The sequence below is a fragment of the Pinus tabuliformis genome, chromosome 6, assembly GCF_031772625.1.
Source record: "Pinus tabuliformis cultivar Carrire ecotype Pingquan chromosome 6, CPIR1, whole genome shotgun sequence".
Lineage (NCBI taxonomy): Eukaryota > Viridiplantae > Streptophyta > Pinopsida > Pinales > Pinaceae > Pinus > Pinus tabuliformis.
Window position 1 is genome coordinate 1,180,435,738 of NC_142292.1, and position 17,112 is coordinate 1,180,452,849.

Consider the following 17,112-nt stretch of genomic DNA (forward strand, 5'->3'; position numbering starts at 1 on the left):
AATTTTCCTTCAATAGATTCAAATCAAGATGAGACACTTCCAGACTTCTTAGACCTCCTCCAACCACCAAGTCGAAGCTTCCTTCCTATACAATGTCCTTATCAAAGTCTCCAAATACGAGCTTCACTATAGCAGCTTCAGCCCAGAATTTCGACCCCCATCTTCAAGATTTCAGACCTACAGTGGAGACAGAGTTTCAACCCTGCAATTCTCCCAGAAACTTTGCACATGTGAGAGATAGATAGCCCAAAAACTCAATTTATATCTTCCCAGTAAACTCCGTACTCTTCCATCTACTTGTTAAGTTATGGTATGTTCTATGCTTATAACAATTTACTTCTTTTTCTTATTATATTCCACAGATTAGCAATCACATGTACATAAAGTAAAGTGCAGATAGAACATTAAACGATCAACAGAAAACAAGCCAAGACAAGAGACAAAAGATGTAGCAGCTAGCCAGGGACAAACCCCACAATGTGTGGGGAAACCCTTTGATCAATCTTCTTTTATCTTCAATAATTCAGCAGAGAGAAATAGTACAATAAATCTAATTCATATCAGCAGTAGAAAACCCTAGATCAGCGACATCAGCATTAGCGGCTTTATCATCAAACTAGGGCAGACGATATATCACAAACCGACCGTCGGATCGGCTTGATTCCACCACCAAAAGTTGCGGCTTCCAGAGGAGGTTCAGATGAACCTACAGCGCAGTTCAGATGAGGAGATCTTCTAGTCCACGCAGGTCAAACTTTACTTCTGCAGTTGCAGCTTCAGTTTTAGCAGCTTCCTTCAAACTAGGGCAGTCAATATCTTGCAAACCGTCCGTCGGATTGACTTGATTCCACCACCAAAAGTTGTGGCTTTCAGAGGAGGTTCAGATGAACCTACAGTGCAATTCAGATGAGGAAATCTTCTAATCCACACAGGTCAAACTTTACTTCTGCAGTGGCAACTTCAGTTTCAGCAGCTTCATTCAAACTAGGGCAGTCGATATCTTGCAAACAGTCCATCGGATTGACTTGATTCCACCACCAAAAGTTGCGACTTTCAGAGGAGGTTCAGATGAACCTACAACGCAGTTCAGATGAGGAGATCTTCTAGTCCACGCAGGTCAATCTTTACTTCTGCAGTTGCAGCTTTAGTTTCAGCAGCTTCCGACTTCACATGTGTGAGAGAGAGAGACCCTTTTCTACGCAGTAGAGAGACTCTTTTCTGCGCAGTAGAGAGAGAGATGTGATGAAATGAGTGAGTCCAAATGAGGAAAAGTCCTCCTATATTTATACACAATGTTGGTGTTTGAATAGATGTGACTGTTGGGTTTCTGAGCCTACATGAGTTGTAGGTCAACTTGATAATAATTCCATAATCAAAATAAATTCATATCTCCATGAATACTTATCGGAATTGGATAATATTTATATCAATCCTACACCTCTCGACGAGAGGAATCTAATAAAAATATTATCAGCCATGAAGAAGATGACCCACATGAAGTTTTGCCCTAATTGCCAATTTTAACACTCCCTCTCAACTAGGGAGAACTTCATCTGCAATCTGTCTATCAGTCGTTACTATTAATCCATCAAATGCACTGCCCTGTACAGCCTGTCCCTTGCCCTGCTCTGCTCTATTCTGCCTGTTCTACTTTGTCTTGTTCTGCCCTGTACTGATCTGTATTGTTCTGCTCTGTTCTGCTCTGCTCTTACATTGTTCTGTTCTGCTCTGCTTTTGTCCGAATTATGAAGAAGAAGAAATGGTCGAGGATGTATCATACTGACTCAAAGTCAGTCTCAAAGTATGTACCACTGGTCCCAGACCAGTCTCAACCAACCCGAAGTCAACGTCATAGTGAGTACAACTCCATTGGTCCCAGACCAGTATCATCCTCCACTGACTCAAAGTCAGTCTCAGAGTGCATACCACTGGTCCCAAACCAGTCTCAACCGACCCGAAGTCAGCTTCATAGTAAGTACCACTCCTACCATTGGTCCCAGACCAGTATCGCAGTCTCAGAGAGTGTACCACTGGTCCTAGACCAGTCTCAACCGACCCGAAGTCAGCGTCATAGTATGTACCACTCTCACTGGTCCCAGACCAGTACTGCACTGACACGAAGTCAGTCTCAGAGTATGTACCACTGGTCCCAGACCAGTCTCAACCGACCCGAAGTCAGTGTCATAGTATGGTACAACTCCTACCACTGGTCCCAAACCAGTATCATTGATCCCAGATCAATGGAGGTCATCCTAGCGTAGGGAGTACGGTAGATACAACGATGCGTCCATTGGTACTACTATGGTCCCTAACATCATTTCCCTGCTCATTGATCAGATGAGAGGTACTTCCCATGAGTCCCAGACTGCATGGGTAGGATGCCTCGACAGGAGAACTAATCAATCCTGTCCTCACAGGAGAACACGTCAATCCTGCTACAATCGCCATGGAGAACACATCAATCCAGACCGCCATGGAGAACATATCAATCCAGGCCTCATAGGAGAACACATCAATCCTGCTACAATTGCCATGGAGAACACATCAATCTAAGCCTCACAGGAGAACACATCAATCCTGCTACAATGTCGCCATGGGGTGTACATGTATACCACCAAGGGATAGTGAATCATCTTGTGGTCATATGCTGCTCCAAGAAGCACCCCGCACCCCCCTGGAGCTACCAAAGCTCAATGCATCATACATGACCCTCATCGGAGGGTCTTTGAACAACTCCAAGTTGTTCTCAGAAAGTCAGAAATTTTACTTTCCCAAGGGGTTTTGTCAGAATGTCGGCGACCTGTTCATCTGTACCAATATGATGGAGCCTTATAGCTCCCCTCTGCACCATATCTTGAATGTAGTGGTATCTGATATCAATATGCTTCGAGCGATCATGAAATACGGGATTTTCTAACAAACGAATCCCACTCTGGTTATCACAAAGGATCACGGTGGTATCCAATGTAAATCAAAACAGCTCACTGAAGAGCTTTCGCAACCAAACTGCCTCACAAGAGGCCATGCTAGCAGCAATATACTCTGCTTCAGCGGTGCTCAAGGCCACCGACTTCTGTTTCCTGCTCATCCAGGATATCGAAGCAGATCCCAAGGAGAAACAAAACCCGGAAGTGCTCTTACGGTCCTCCACATTGCCTACCCAATCAGCATCTGTGTATCCAAATAGTCTCACATCTTTGGCAGTGTATCTTAACCCATAAGTGATAGTGCCACGAAGATATCTCAACAGATTCTTGGCACCAATCCAATGTATGTGGTGAGGTTCAACCATATGTTGACTCAAAGGGTTGACTGCGAAGCATATATCTGGACGGGAGTTCATTAAGAACATTAATGCTCCGATGAGTTGCCGATACTCGGTAGCATTTCGTAAAATAGGTCCAACAGCACTACCGCTTAACTTCTTGAAGTCAAGCTCCATCGGGGTAGTTACAGGCTTGCAGTCCACCATACCGAATCTTTCCAATATCTTCACCACATATTTTCCTTGAGATAGGAAAGTTTCTCCTGGCTTCTGCCACACTTCAAGTCCTAGGAAATAGTGCATCAATCCTAGGTCCTTGATTTCAAATTCAGAAGCCAACCTTCTCTTACATTTGTGAATGAGAGGGTATGCACCTGTTAGAAAGAGTTCATCCACGTACAGCACCAGTCTGAGAGGCTTGTCATCTTCAACCTTAAAGTAAAGGTTAGGATCGGCTTCACTCCTAGTGAATCCCAACTTCATCAAGTAGCTATTGATCCTCTCATACCATGCTCGGGGTGCTTGCTTCAGCCCATAGAGAGCCTTCTTCAACCTGCATACATGAGATTTTCAATCATAAATCCCAAATCCTTCGGGCTGCTCCACATAGACTTCTTCTTTGATTGAACCGTGCAAGAACGCAGTCTTGACATCCACCTGATGTAGGTTCCATCCTTGTGAAGCCACAAGGGCTATGATCAAGCGGATGGTCGTATATCTTGCAACAGGTGCCAATATCACATCATAGTCTATACCTTCCTTCTAGGAGAAACCACGAGCAACAAAACGAGCCTTATACTTTTCTGTACTTCCATCTGTTGCATGATTTATCTTGTAAAGCCATTTGGAAGTAACAACTGTCTTGTCCTGGGGTGTGGGATCTACTTCCCAGACATCATTCTTCATAATAGACTCATATTCTTCGGTCATAGCATCCTTCCATACTTGATGCTTGACGGCATCTAAGAATGATGAAGGCTTATTTTGTATGATCGTGCTCATGATGGTCAGGTATCCCTGATACCTATTAGGTTTCTTACTTTTACAAAAGGTTCCTCGGGGTGCAGCATGTCCTTCAGCATCATCAAGTATCCCCCTAAGCCATGAAGACCTCTTCCTAGAAGAGGAAGGCTCAGGTGGATAAATAAGATCCATGGTTTCTTCCACATCAGGCATTGTTACATCGTCTACCCATAGAGACAGCTTCCACAATCGTACGGTGCCACACCATTCTGCTCTAGAGTATGTGGTGTAGTAGTCTCCCTCTTAATGCCAACCTCAAGTATCCCTGAGTGAACCAACTGTGATATATCGGAAGTCTTGCTTAGGCTTGAGGGGAATGGTCCCCTTTTGAGCTTTCCTTCAGCACATCCTGGACATACACCTTCTTTCTCTACTCGGAATTCGGGCATCTCTGTCACCATTTGTCTTACACCGAGTAGAACTTTATAATGAAGGGGGGGTAGACCTCCGATGCCAAAGTTCGAACTGAAGAGATGTGTCATAAGACATGACACCTACCTGACTTTCATCGACCTGATATAATGAATCAACACGAAACCCAAGAGTAAAGGCATCTTTAACATTATTTTTCGATACATGTACCTTGCCATCGCTGAAGGTTACCTTGTAGCCTTTGTCTTCCATTGCTGAGATGGACACTAGATTCTTGCGGAGGTCAGGTGCATTTAATACATCCTGGAATTTCTAGCTTTCTTGAATGATTGTCCTCTTCCTTGACTTCCAGCACTCCTTTTACCTCTGCTATTAGATTTGTCATTCCTTTGATTGCCATCAGAGGGATTTTGATCATCGTCCCGGTGTGAGTCCTTTCTATCAGGGCACTCCCTTGCATAGTGACCTGCTTTATCGCAGATGCAACATCATCCTTGTCTTCCACCCTTAGGTCCAACCTTTCCTTTTAATTTAAACCCGGAATTATTTCTTTTCTTAGCATGAGAAGAAAAAGCAGCAAGAGGACCTTTAGGCAAGGGCATTTCTTGCTCTTCTACCCTTGTTTCTTTCTGAATGCATCTAGCCATTAATTCCTCGAAACCAGGAATTACATTATAGTTCAGAAGAGTAGTCCTGAACACGTACCATTCGGATGGTAATCCTCCAAGCGTCCAATCTATCGAAGATTTCCTTGGAGGTGTCTAGTTCAGAGATGTATGCCACCAAGCGCTTGTCGACAGAGTCCCGGATGATCTTCTTCACTTTAATTTCTTCGTTCTTCCATTTGTTCCTTGCAGCAAGAGGTGCATTTGAAGGAGGCTCAACAATATTGCCTCTCACATGATCCAACACTCCTTGATCCTCAAGGGTTAGATCGATAGACATCTTCCATCTGTGATAGTCAGCTCTCTCACGGAGCTTGTCTTCGGCAGGAAAGAGTGTTGAGGACCCCATCGTTCTTTTAGGATAGCCTTGCCAATCTTCTCTTCGGTGATTGCTCTTGCTTTTGCTCGGGCTTTGTCTTCACCTCAGCTCTGATACCATGTTAAGTTATGGTATGTTCTATGCCTATAACAATTTACTTCTTTTTCTTATTATATTCCACAGATTAGCAATCACATGTACATAAAGTAAAGTGCAGATAGAACATTAAATGATCAACAAAAAACAAGCCAAGACAAGAGACACAAGATGTGGCAGCTAGCCAGGGACAAACCCCAATGTGTGGGGAAAACCCTTTGATCAAATCTTCTTTTATCTTCAATAATTCAGCAGAGAGAAATAGTACAATAAATCTGATTCATATCAACAGTATCAAACCCTAGATCAACAACATCAGTGTTAGCGGCTTTATCATCAAACTAGGGCAGACGATATCTCACAAACTGACCATCGGATCGGCTTGATTCCACCACCAAAAGTTGCGGCTTCCAGAGGAGGTTCAGATGAACCTATAGCACAGTTCAGATGAGGAGATCTTCTAGTCCGCGCAGGTCAAACTTTACTTTTGCAGTTGCAGCGTCAGTTTCAACAGCGTCCTTCAAACTAGGGCAGTCGATATCTTGCAAACCGTCTGTCGGATTGACTTGATTCCACCACCAAAAGTTGTGGCTTTCAGAGGAGGTTCAGATGACCCTACAACGCAGTTCAGATGAGGAGATCTTCTAGTCCACGCAGGTCAAACTCTACTTCTGCAGTTGCAGCTTCAGTTTCAGCAGCTTCATTCAAACTAGGGCAGTCGATATCTTGCAAACCGTCCATCGGATTGACTTGATTCCACCACCAAAATTTGCGGCTTCCAGAGGAGGTTCAAATGAACCTACAACGCATTTCAGATGAGGAGATCTTCTAGTCCACGCAGGTCAATCTTTACTTCTGCAGTTGCAGCTTTAGTTTTAGCAGCGTCCGACTTCACATGTGTGAGAGAGAGACCCTTTTCTGCGCAGTAGAGAAGAGACTCTTTTCTACGCAGTAGAGAGAGAGAGATGTGATGAGATGAGTGAGTCCAAATGAAGAAAAGTCCTCCTATTTATACACAATGTTGGTGTTTGAATAGATGCGACTATCTTCTGAGCCTACATGAGTTGTAGGTCGGCTTGATAATAATTCCATAATCGAAATAAATTCATATCTCCATGAATACTTATCAGAATCGGATGATCTTTATATCAATCCTACACCTCTCGATGAGAGGAATCTAATAAAAATATCATCAGTCATGAATAAGATGACCCACATGAAGTTTTGCTCTAGTTGCCAATATTAACACTACTTCACACTCTTTTTTGCCTCTCTTGCTTGTAGATCGAATTTGTTGAGTGGATGTGACAAATAGGTTGAATTGCCTCTCCTTATATAGCCTCTCTGTTGGGTCGAATTGCCCTAATGTAGGTCGACTTCATGGGGACACGGCCGACTTGGTGTGAAGGTGACAAATTACCTTTTTGATTCAAAAATAATTCCTTTTACATGATACAAAAGCCCAAGAAGGGTCTAATAAAAATGACTACGACTCTAATGACTCAATACAAAACCTAAAAGGCTACAGTGGAGGCTTTGACCTAGAAAACTTTGACCCAAGCATGAAACCCATGCCTTAATAAGTTATTTTCTTTAATAATAAATTTTGACCCAAGCATGAAACCCATGCTTTAATAAGTTATTTTCTTTAATAGTAAATTTTCTTTTGAAAAGTACAATTATGAAGACTGAAGCTAGTTACATTCTTCAACACAACCTTATCATTGAATGTCTCATATAAATCTGTCCTAAAGGTCATATGACAAGTGGCCCCTATATCCGAATTCCAGTCGTCTTGCCATGAAGAAAATTTAGTACTAAAAACATCATTAATGCTGAAATTACAATGAGCAACAATGTAGTGAGCAGACTCTGATGGTATTCCTTTATCTGGAGGTGTTTGTTCTTTCTTTTCATTAAGATGTTCTCCTTTTTCATTGATTTTTTCCCAAGGAGTTCTACAATTAATAGAAGTATGACCAAATCCTCCACACCTGTAACATTTGATATGTTGTTTATCATATTGAAAATTCTTTTGTTGCTTTTCACCTTGTTGCGTACCACACCTTGATTATTATTACCGCCCCTGCCTCTAAGGTTTCTTCTACCATGTACCTGGGGTGTTTGTTCTTTCTTTTCATTAAGATGTTCTCTTTTTTCATTGATTTTTTCCCAAGGAGTTTTACAATTAATAGAAGTATGACCAAATCCTCCACACCTATAACATTTGATATGTTGTTTATCATATTGAAAATTCTTTTGTTGCTTTTCACCTTGTTGCGTACCACACCTTGATTATTATTACCGCCCCTGCCTCTAAGGTTTCTTCTACCACGACCTCTGCTACTCTTGTTATTTTTGGCAGTCTTCTTAGACTTTTGTTCCTTTTGTGCAAGGCACAAAGTCTCAACATTGGGATTGGAGAGTGGCTCTTTCTTCCCAAAAGCCTTCTCTCTTTTAACAATTTTGCCTACTAGTTTTTCAAAGACTATATCTTTCATTTGTCCACTAGCTTGAAGATATTCCAATAGTGTGAATAAGCAGGGTACAAGGCCTTATTAAATGCAGTGAGTTGCTGATCAACTTTAACACTAGTGGAATCAGTATCATGAAAAATTACTCTAATTTCTGATGCTAACCTGATGAGATCATTATAAACTAGTGGAATCAATATCATGAAAAATTACTCTAATTTCTGATGCTAACCTGATGAGATCATTATCTTTCAATTCCAAATTAAATAATCTTATCAACAATTGAATGATCTCTAGTTCTGAGTGGGTGCCATAAAGTTCTTTTCACTTCTTTAATGCTGCAAATGTTGTAAAACCAGAAAGAATGTGTCTGCCTACCTCTTCTGTTACTGAAGCAGAAATCAAAGCATATGCCTTTTTTCCCTGTGTCCCAAATTTCAAGTTGTTTTTCATATGAGGGGGGGCTCAGGTTCGACCTCTTTTCCGTCTGTCTTCCTTTCCTTCACAGATGCCTTGCCATAAATCATTAATAATGAGTTTGTTTTTAATCTTTCGAAACCACTCACATTAGTTTTAGTTTTCCTTTCCACTCAGAACAACTCCAACAATAGATATCAAAGAATGCATGTTTGCAAAATTATCAGGCAGCCAAAATTAAATAAGCACTCAAGATTTTGTAACAACAGTTCGCTTCAATCATCTATCAAAGATGCGAATCGAAAGGAGCAGGGGAAAGTTTAATATCACTAGTCATTTCAACAAGCCCAGTCAAACAGCATCGTGTCTAACAACTTATCAACAAACAAATCCAGACAAGCCGAGATTCTTCATCCTGCTTGTAGACGTCCTCGTCTCACAAAACGACCATGGCAAGTACCGGCACGGGTTCAAACCCCAGACCGATGACGTTGCGCTTCCCAACCTTTGCTCCGAATTTCCGTCTTCGGAATGTACCCAACTCGATTCCCCGACAGTCGCCGAGGGTCTGGTGAAGGATGCTGACTGTTGTCTTGTAGTGTTGGACGCGATTTTTAACTGTGATTTCTTGAGAAGTGCGTGGCCTCCTCCCTCGGCTTGTGCGTGGGGTCCTCCTTGTGCGTGGGGTCCTCTTTTGTGCGTGCGGTCAACACGTCAACGGTTCAGGTAGCCACACAAACGAATCTCGAAACATGGAGTTTTAAAATTCCAACCGCTCTGATACCACTATACACAGGCAAGTGATAAACTCCACGATAATGATTGTTATTATGAAATTGAGAAATTACATATTTACTGATATAATTCAGGTAAAAGACAGTTGGTATCGGTAACTTATTTAACAGAAATAGAAACTAATTATCTAATCTACTTAATATTATACATAATCTCAAAGGATTAGTTTAACACCTCCATATATTTCTATATCGATTGTAGTATTAGTGAACCAGTGTCATATGTGTAATTGTCCAAAGTGTTTTAATTTGTAGATAAGAATTTTTTTGAAGTCTGCGACACAATAAAATATGTGTGAAAGATACATTAAATTTAAAATTATTCCCTTGTTTCGCGTTAAAAAAATAGTTTACTTAACTTATCAATATTGAAAAGGTAAAATAAAGTAACCCTTCATTTCAAATTTGATCCTAATCCTCTTTGATCGTCAAAATTAGCGAGATATATATATATATACCTGTTACACGATTCCTTGCTTTGCGTTCTCTCATCATTGCACAATTTCCAACTCTGGAAGGCAGTTTAAGCGTGTGTGTATATATATATATATATATATAACTGGCTTTTGCAGCACACGATTCCTTGCTTTTCGTTCTCTCATCATTGCACAATTTCCAAATCGGGAAATCAGTTTAAGCAAATGCCATGTTATTTGTTGCTTCTATAGGTTGTCCTCCCTGAACAAGCACGAAAGATCTATGCAGCAGTAAAGGAAAAGAGGTTGCCCGTTGCACTCATTGAGTATGAAGGTGAACAACATGGATTCCGAAAGGTAAAGTTACCATAGAGAGCTTGTAATGTTTATTGATTTTTCTGTTATATCTTTCGTTGATTTTGTAATATTGGTAAACATGCCGATTGCTCTAAGGCGCTGATTTTACAGGCAGAGAACATTAAGCACACTCTTGAACAGCAGATGGTGTTTTTTGCTCGTTTGATTGGAAAATTCAAGGTAGCTGATGATATTTTTCCTGTACATATAGAAAATTTTGATTAGAAGTTTAGAGAATGCTACAAATGTGCTATTGTCCCAATCCCCATTTATGCATAGAAAATGTTTAGTAGATGTTTAAACAATGCTACAAATGTGCTGTTGTCCGAAACCCTATAAATATTATTATTATTATCCTGTATGATATAACATGGCTTATGTATTTGGCCACGTTTTAATGTGGATTCATATTGGGTTCATTAAAGATGAATAATATTATCCTGTATGAGATAACATGGCTTATGTATTTGGCCACTTTTTAATGTGGATTCATATTGGGCTCATTAACGATGAATTATACTGAAGTTAAGCACAATGTTTTATAAGTAAATCGGCTTGTATATACAATGCTAGAATACATATGTTCATAAATCCATGAATTTATGGAAGCCCAGATCTGATTCTGCTTGTGATTTACTGCTATGATAGTTAGTGAAAAAGCATGATAATGATATGTGCGTGTATGATAATAACATGTGCACATGCATGCCTCTGGGCGTGTATGTACAATGAAATATCTATTGCATTGTGAATGATAAATTAACCCATGTCTCTGGGACGCCGGCCAAGGCACCTGGACCCGGTGCTATGATAGTTGGGTAGTCAGTACTCATCCAATCTCATTTACTACTCTGTTGATATAGTTTTGCAATTAAACCATTTTGAGTGGAAGCTTACAACACCATATAAACACGGCATTTTACTCGACTTTACCCCCTCCAAGTAAGTGTTAAGGTTCAGGGAAGTTCGTCCCAATCCGTTTAAGCATTAAGGTAGCACGCAGTAACGGGAGTGACAGATCGAGGTACTTGCCCAGGGCGGTTGATCATGAAGTGTGTAGTGCAGATCGAGAATGCTTCTCGTTGGAATTATAAGTTGAAGGGTGGGGTGCTTTATAGATTACAGTGGAGTATTATTATTATAAAAAAAAAAAATATAGTAATAAAAAAATAATTAATATAGATTATAAATAAAATATTTTAATTATTTTAATTTTTAATTTAATTTTATGTAAAAGAGAAAAAGAAAAAAAAGAAATATATATATATATATATATATATATATATATATATATAATTTACTTTTTTAATGTGAGTATCAATGGGTGGAGTTGAAAAATGATATGTAAAAATAATATTATTAATGCTATATAATGTATTATTCTTTATATATATAAAAAATATAATTGTATATCAATTTTTTTTTTTTTATAGATGGATGAAAATAAAGTAATTAAAATTAATTTTTTTTCCTAATTTTACAATTTTTTATTGTGATGGAGATGTGTAATTTATTGCATAATATTTATTTAAAAATTATTAATAATAAAAAGATAATGTAAATCATAAATTAAATATTTCAATATGCATGTGGAATAAAAGATTTTAACATCATATATAGAGAGAGCCATCTTATTCCATTAATAGATTTTATTTTAATTCAATGTACTAGGGAGATTTGTAATTCCTTCAATATTTAATAAGGTATTGGCATGTAAGTCTTTAAAAAATATTAATAATGAAAATAATTTAATGTGTTTATAGAGAGAGTCATGTATTAACATTTTAATGTCGAGAATGTGAATTATAAATAAAATATTTCAATGTCAACTATGTATATATTACAGAAAACATGTGAAAATAAAAATAAAAATCTTATAGTTAAAACATTTTATTAGTATTTTACATAAAACTAGCATAGATCCATGATCTACCAAGCGCTGAGATGAATCAAATCTTTCTTCAATTTTTCACTCAAAAAGTGGTTTGCATATTGAGAGATTTGATCCCTCTAGATGCTTGATAGATCCAAAATTACGATGAATCTATGTTAATATATATGTGCCTTCAATTCTAATGTTTAAAAATTTGTTACACTCTATTTAACTTTCATTTTAAAACTTTTTCAATGCAATTTCCTTACATGTAAAAGTATATTTCTATATTTTATGTATAACATTTTATACTTTGATATGAGTATCATATAATAATAAACATTAACCTATACATACAAAAACACTTAAATATTATTTTTGGCTCTTGCTTTGCCATGTAGTACTTACATCCCAAAACACACCCACATTCCATTGTATATGTTCTTAAGGTTTTACCTATTAAAAAAAGGTAAACATAATATAATTTGTCCATCTTTTATTTAACTATAAGCCAAGTATTTAGTAAATTAGTTAGATATATAGATTTTCTTATTCCATGATAATACACAAGATTTTTGTTTATTTATTAGGTAGGAATGATAGCCATAAGTTATGATGTCAAATTCCTTAATGATGTTAGTATCAAAATGAAGGATGGTGCAATCACATCAATTAGAGGATTTACATCCGAAATCCAACTTTTGGATTAATAAAGCTTTTGATTCAAACAATGCTTTGTAAACCATCTCCACTTTATAATTGTTATGTATGTGGAATTACATTTAACACATAATTAGAAAGGGAGTAAGTTTGGAATGATATGTCAACATAGAGTATTTTGCGACATCACATAAGTAACATCCAAAGCTAATGATGACCCACACATGTGATATGAGAAAAATAATAGCAATGGGAGGGACTATATTACAAGTGCAAAATAAAAATCGAGTACACAAGTAGAAGAGAATTGTTGAAAATATACACATGTTGCCACTAATTTGTATTACTATATATAGAGTACAACATGATGCTTAGAATGATCAAATTTGATCAAATCCAATAAAATATGATAAAAGTCATTGAGTGATCAATTCAAACTAAATCATCTAAAATATATTGAGAGAATGTAAAAGTATAAATGTAATACATGATTACTAAACCGAAACTTATAAATTTCTCCATGCTTCGATAAAATTGTCCTTGATTTCTATTATAGATATGGAAGTTATTGCTTGAATGCTAACTAGGACAACCAATTGCTCTATGTGGAAAAAATGTGTTGGTGACCCATCAAGTAAGTTTTGATGTGATGTTACCTAGTGGATCTAGGGTATACATTAAGAAGTGAATTTTTAGGTAAGGGTGATTGAATAATTGTGGTCTCTAGGTGTGTGATTGAGACCAAGTGTGGTAGCTCATACAATAACAATAGGTTGACATTCACCACATCATGGATGCCATGGTGAGGTCGAAGGTCCAACTTGAACTCATTACACTTTGTTTGTTTGTGATTTTAGTGTCATACCCCATGATTTGAGCTCATGATGCTTTTGATTTTTCAAGCAGTGTAAGTGGCAATACTCAAATCACTAGCATGAATATATGTATCAACTCCAAGTTGATTTTGTGTTGTATGTTATTTGGTGTATGCTTGTTGAGGCTTGTAAGACACCCTCTGGAAAATCTTAGCCAAGTTTTACACAAAAGAATATGATTTTCCTTGTTCCCTCTACTAGTGGGATGTGGGGGGAGTTAGGAGGGAATTTGGAATCACATAAGGAACAAGACATTGAAAGCCAAAAAATACCTCAAAAGTAGTGTCATGTAGAGACATGGGTAGCTTTGTTGTAATTGTGTTACATAATATGCAAGTATTGATCGCACTAATTATATTGTTGGTTATAAATGCAAAAGAGCATGAACTAGGGTTTTGTTCACCGACTAAGTTTGGCCATCAATTTATGGATGAAATGTAGTAGAAATTGAAACTATCATCATAAAAGATATAAGGATATATGAAAGTGATTGATTGAGCAGAGAAATTGGTAGTTGTGATTGAAAATGATGGTCAATGGAAATCCAAAATGGCTCAAAACATGTTGGAAGAAAAGCATAGTGGTTTTAGGAGCATCATTAGTTTTGTTTGATAGTTTGAAAACTATCATCTTGGAAATTCTACATACCAACACATAGATACATTCATGTTCCCATTGAGTGATTAAAAACCTAGTGATGGAATCCATTGAGTGATTAAAAACCTAGTGGTAGAATCCATTGAGATGGATTTTGAAGTCTTGTAGGGAACTAGAAAAGGATGGTAGAACCCAAGATTAATATTCTCAAGTTTGCTTTGGCTTAATTTGCATATCTTTGAATGTAAATTTGACTTTCTTTTGCATGGAAAGCAAAAAGCACTTATGTAGGTGCAACATTTTTTTCTACAAACTAAAATGTTCCCCACAAAAAGAAGAATGACCCTTATTGATAAGAAGGAAAGTTGATCCAACTGGGACATGCAACTGATTCAACATGTAAACAAAGCAATCTTGGTACCACATTAAATCTCCTAATACCATCCTAGATTTATTTTCTCACGACAATTATTTATTCCTAGCAATTTATTTAATTAACCAAATAAATTATGAATTACCGAAAAATAAAGTCACCGATATTTTAACTATGTAAATTTGGGCAGCTTCGAGATGAATTTCCCCAAGAAAAACCCAACTGCCCCAAAGGGAAAACCCATCTTTCCCCAAAGAGAATTCATATTGGTCAAAGGAAGAATCCAAATTGGACAAAGGAAAATATTGTTATTAAAGTGTTTGGGACACTCCTTTATTATTTAATATGACAATTTTATTTGGGCTATTAACCATCAAAGCAATTTTTGTAAATATATTTAAAATGGATCTTTATCATTATAAAATGGACAATATGGTGAAAATATTAAATGAGCTCCACGATTGGAGGATTCATTTTTCTCATCGAATACATATATATTAAGATCGTCGTGTGGTTCATTGGTCATACGCTTAATTGCTTGCGTATCTATTTTTCGGAGGCTCGAATTCATCTTTAAAGTTCTCTCTCTTTATGCTTCACATTGCATCTCTTTGTGGTTTGAAGATAATTATGAGGCTTGCTCTACACAGTGGCTAGCTCTACTTAATAGCTCACTTTTTGTGGCTCCTATTCTTCTATGGCTCGTAAAATTATTTATGGCTCACGTTATATGCCTCGTAGCTTTCACTATATCTGTGATCACTTTTCTTTGTGGCTCAGATCATACATGTGGTAACTCGCACTAATTCTTGTGGCTCGTATCTCCTCTAGCTCGCATCTATTTTTACGGAGGTTCACATATCTAAACAGTGGCCCGTCTCTATATGGCTTGCTTTCAAACAGTAGCTCGCATTACTCTATTTTGTGACTTGCTTTATTTGTGCCTCACATATGATATCTATGGCTTGAAATATATCTATAAATCTCATCTTGTACTCTGTAACATACACTCTGAAGTTCGCATCTTGTTTTATAGTTCGCAATACTTCAGTAAATCGCATATATCATCTGTGGCTCAATATTATGGTTTGTATAATTGTTACGGGTCGTGTGTGTGTGTATTCCTATGGCTCAATGGATTGTTATATGGCAGATAACATTTCGTATGGAAGAGATGTTTGATTATATGACAGTGATTTTTAATGTGATCGTTGATTGTAATATATATCATTGGTAGTGATCCTATTGTATGGTCGTAATCTTGTAGCAAAGCAATAATCTTGTATGGCACTGATCTTGTATGATAATGAACGTTGACAGGGCAGTGATCTAATCTTAACTTGGAGTCATGACAGTAACCCTAATAATGATAGTGACCATATGATGTGCTTCAATTATTTGTATGGAAGTAACTTATGATGACAGTGAGATGGCAGTGACCTTGCATGGCTATTACAGTGAATTTGATGAAGGACAATGTCTGATAGAGGCAATGACAGTGTCATGATGTGTGATGCATAACAATGATCTTATAGTGACCATGACAGCAGTGATTACATGATGGATGACATATTTGACAGTGTCTCCATAACAGATGTGATATTGTATATGACAGTGTTATGATAGCAGCTCTCTTGGACTTATTTCGTTCAGTTCATAAATAAAGTTGTGAACTAACTTAGATTGGCCCCTATGAGGCCTAATGTGATTATTGTATCTCATTCTCATTTACTTTGTATCTCAGTTGAACAATTAATGAATATATAATAGAAGAAGTATTTGGTTGGTCTTTCCCCCTTGTGGGGTTTTTCCCTGGTCTCTAACCTAAATCATGGTGTCTCTATTTGTACATGTTTTTCTTTTGTTGTTCTTTACGTCACTGCATTGTTGATGTTCTTGTTCTCTCTACAATATTGCTAATGATGTTATAATGATGGGTGAATGTAATATGTAAATGATGAAAAACTTTATAAATGTGATTATCTTCAGCAGAGAACAATCTAGCCCTAAATATTAACATGATATCAAAGTTGGGTTGAAGAAAATTCATTGATCTCAGCCCCTTGAAGACACCTATGATGGAGTTTATGGTTAACCAGAGTGAAAGGGATGAAGATGGTGGAGACCTAAAACAATGCTAGGGTTTGAAGGAAACCCTAGGGAAGTCTTTGCTTTGGCAAATAGAAGCTAAGGTTTGAGAGAAACTCTAGGAGTGGCCTTAGATATGTGAAGGTCTGGGACCCTAAGAAGCCATTCAATTATTCAAGTACCTAGGACATATTCAGAGACCATATATGAGGGTATGAGGAAAGAAACAATGGTCATTGATAGTTAAGTTTGGTTGTTGATGAAGGAAATTAAGGATTCAAGTGGTATTCATGATGGCACATTTCTTCTGCAAACGACATTGATGGACTGTGGTGACTCAAAGAGATATGATTAAGAGGGCGTTGGTAGCTTCCTACAATCCTCATGAAAGATAAGTATTTTCGAGGCATGTTATTTTCTTCTCTTATTTAGATTCATCGCTTTTAGA

General features: G+C 37.6%; 1 protein-coding gene across 3 annotated transcripts in view; it reads left to right on the plus strand.

Moving 5' to 3' along the window:
• LOC149262973 (peptidase uncH-like) overlaps window positions 1–10,789 on the plus strand; it is a 414,879-nt gene extending 404,090 nt beyond the window's left edge. For all 3 annotated transcript variants that reach the window (XM_089425545.1, XM_089425540.1, XM_089425535.1), the window contains 2 exons: window positions 10,094–10,198; window positions 10,310–10,789. In XM_089425545.1, coding sequence (XP_089281671.1) covers window positions 10,094–10,198; window positions 10,310–10,423 — 219 coding nt within the window. In that variant the 3' untranslated portion in view covers window positions 10,424–10,789. The remainder of the gene's footprint in view (window positions 1–10,093; window positions 10,199–10,309) is intronic.
• The last annotated feature ends 6,323 nt before the right edge of the window (window positions 10,790–17,112 follow it).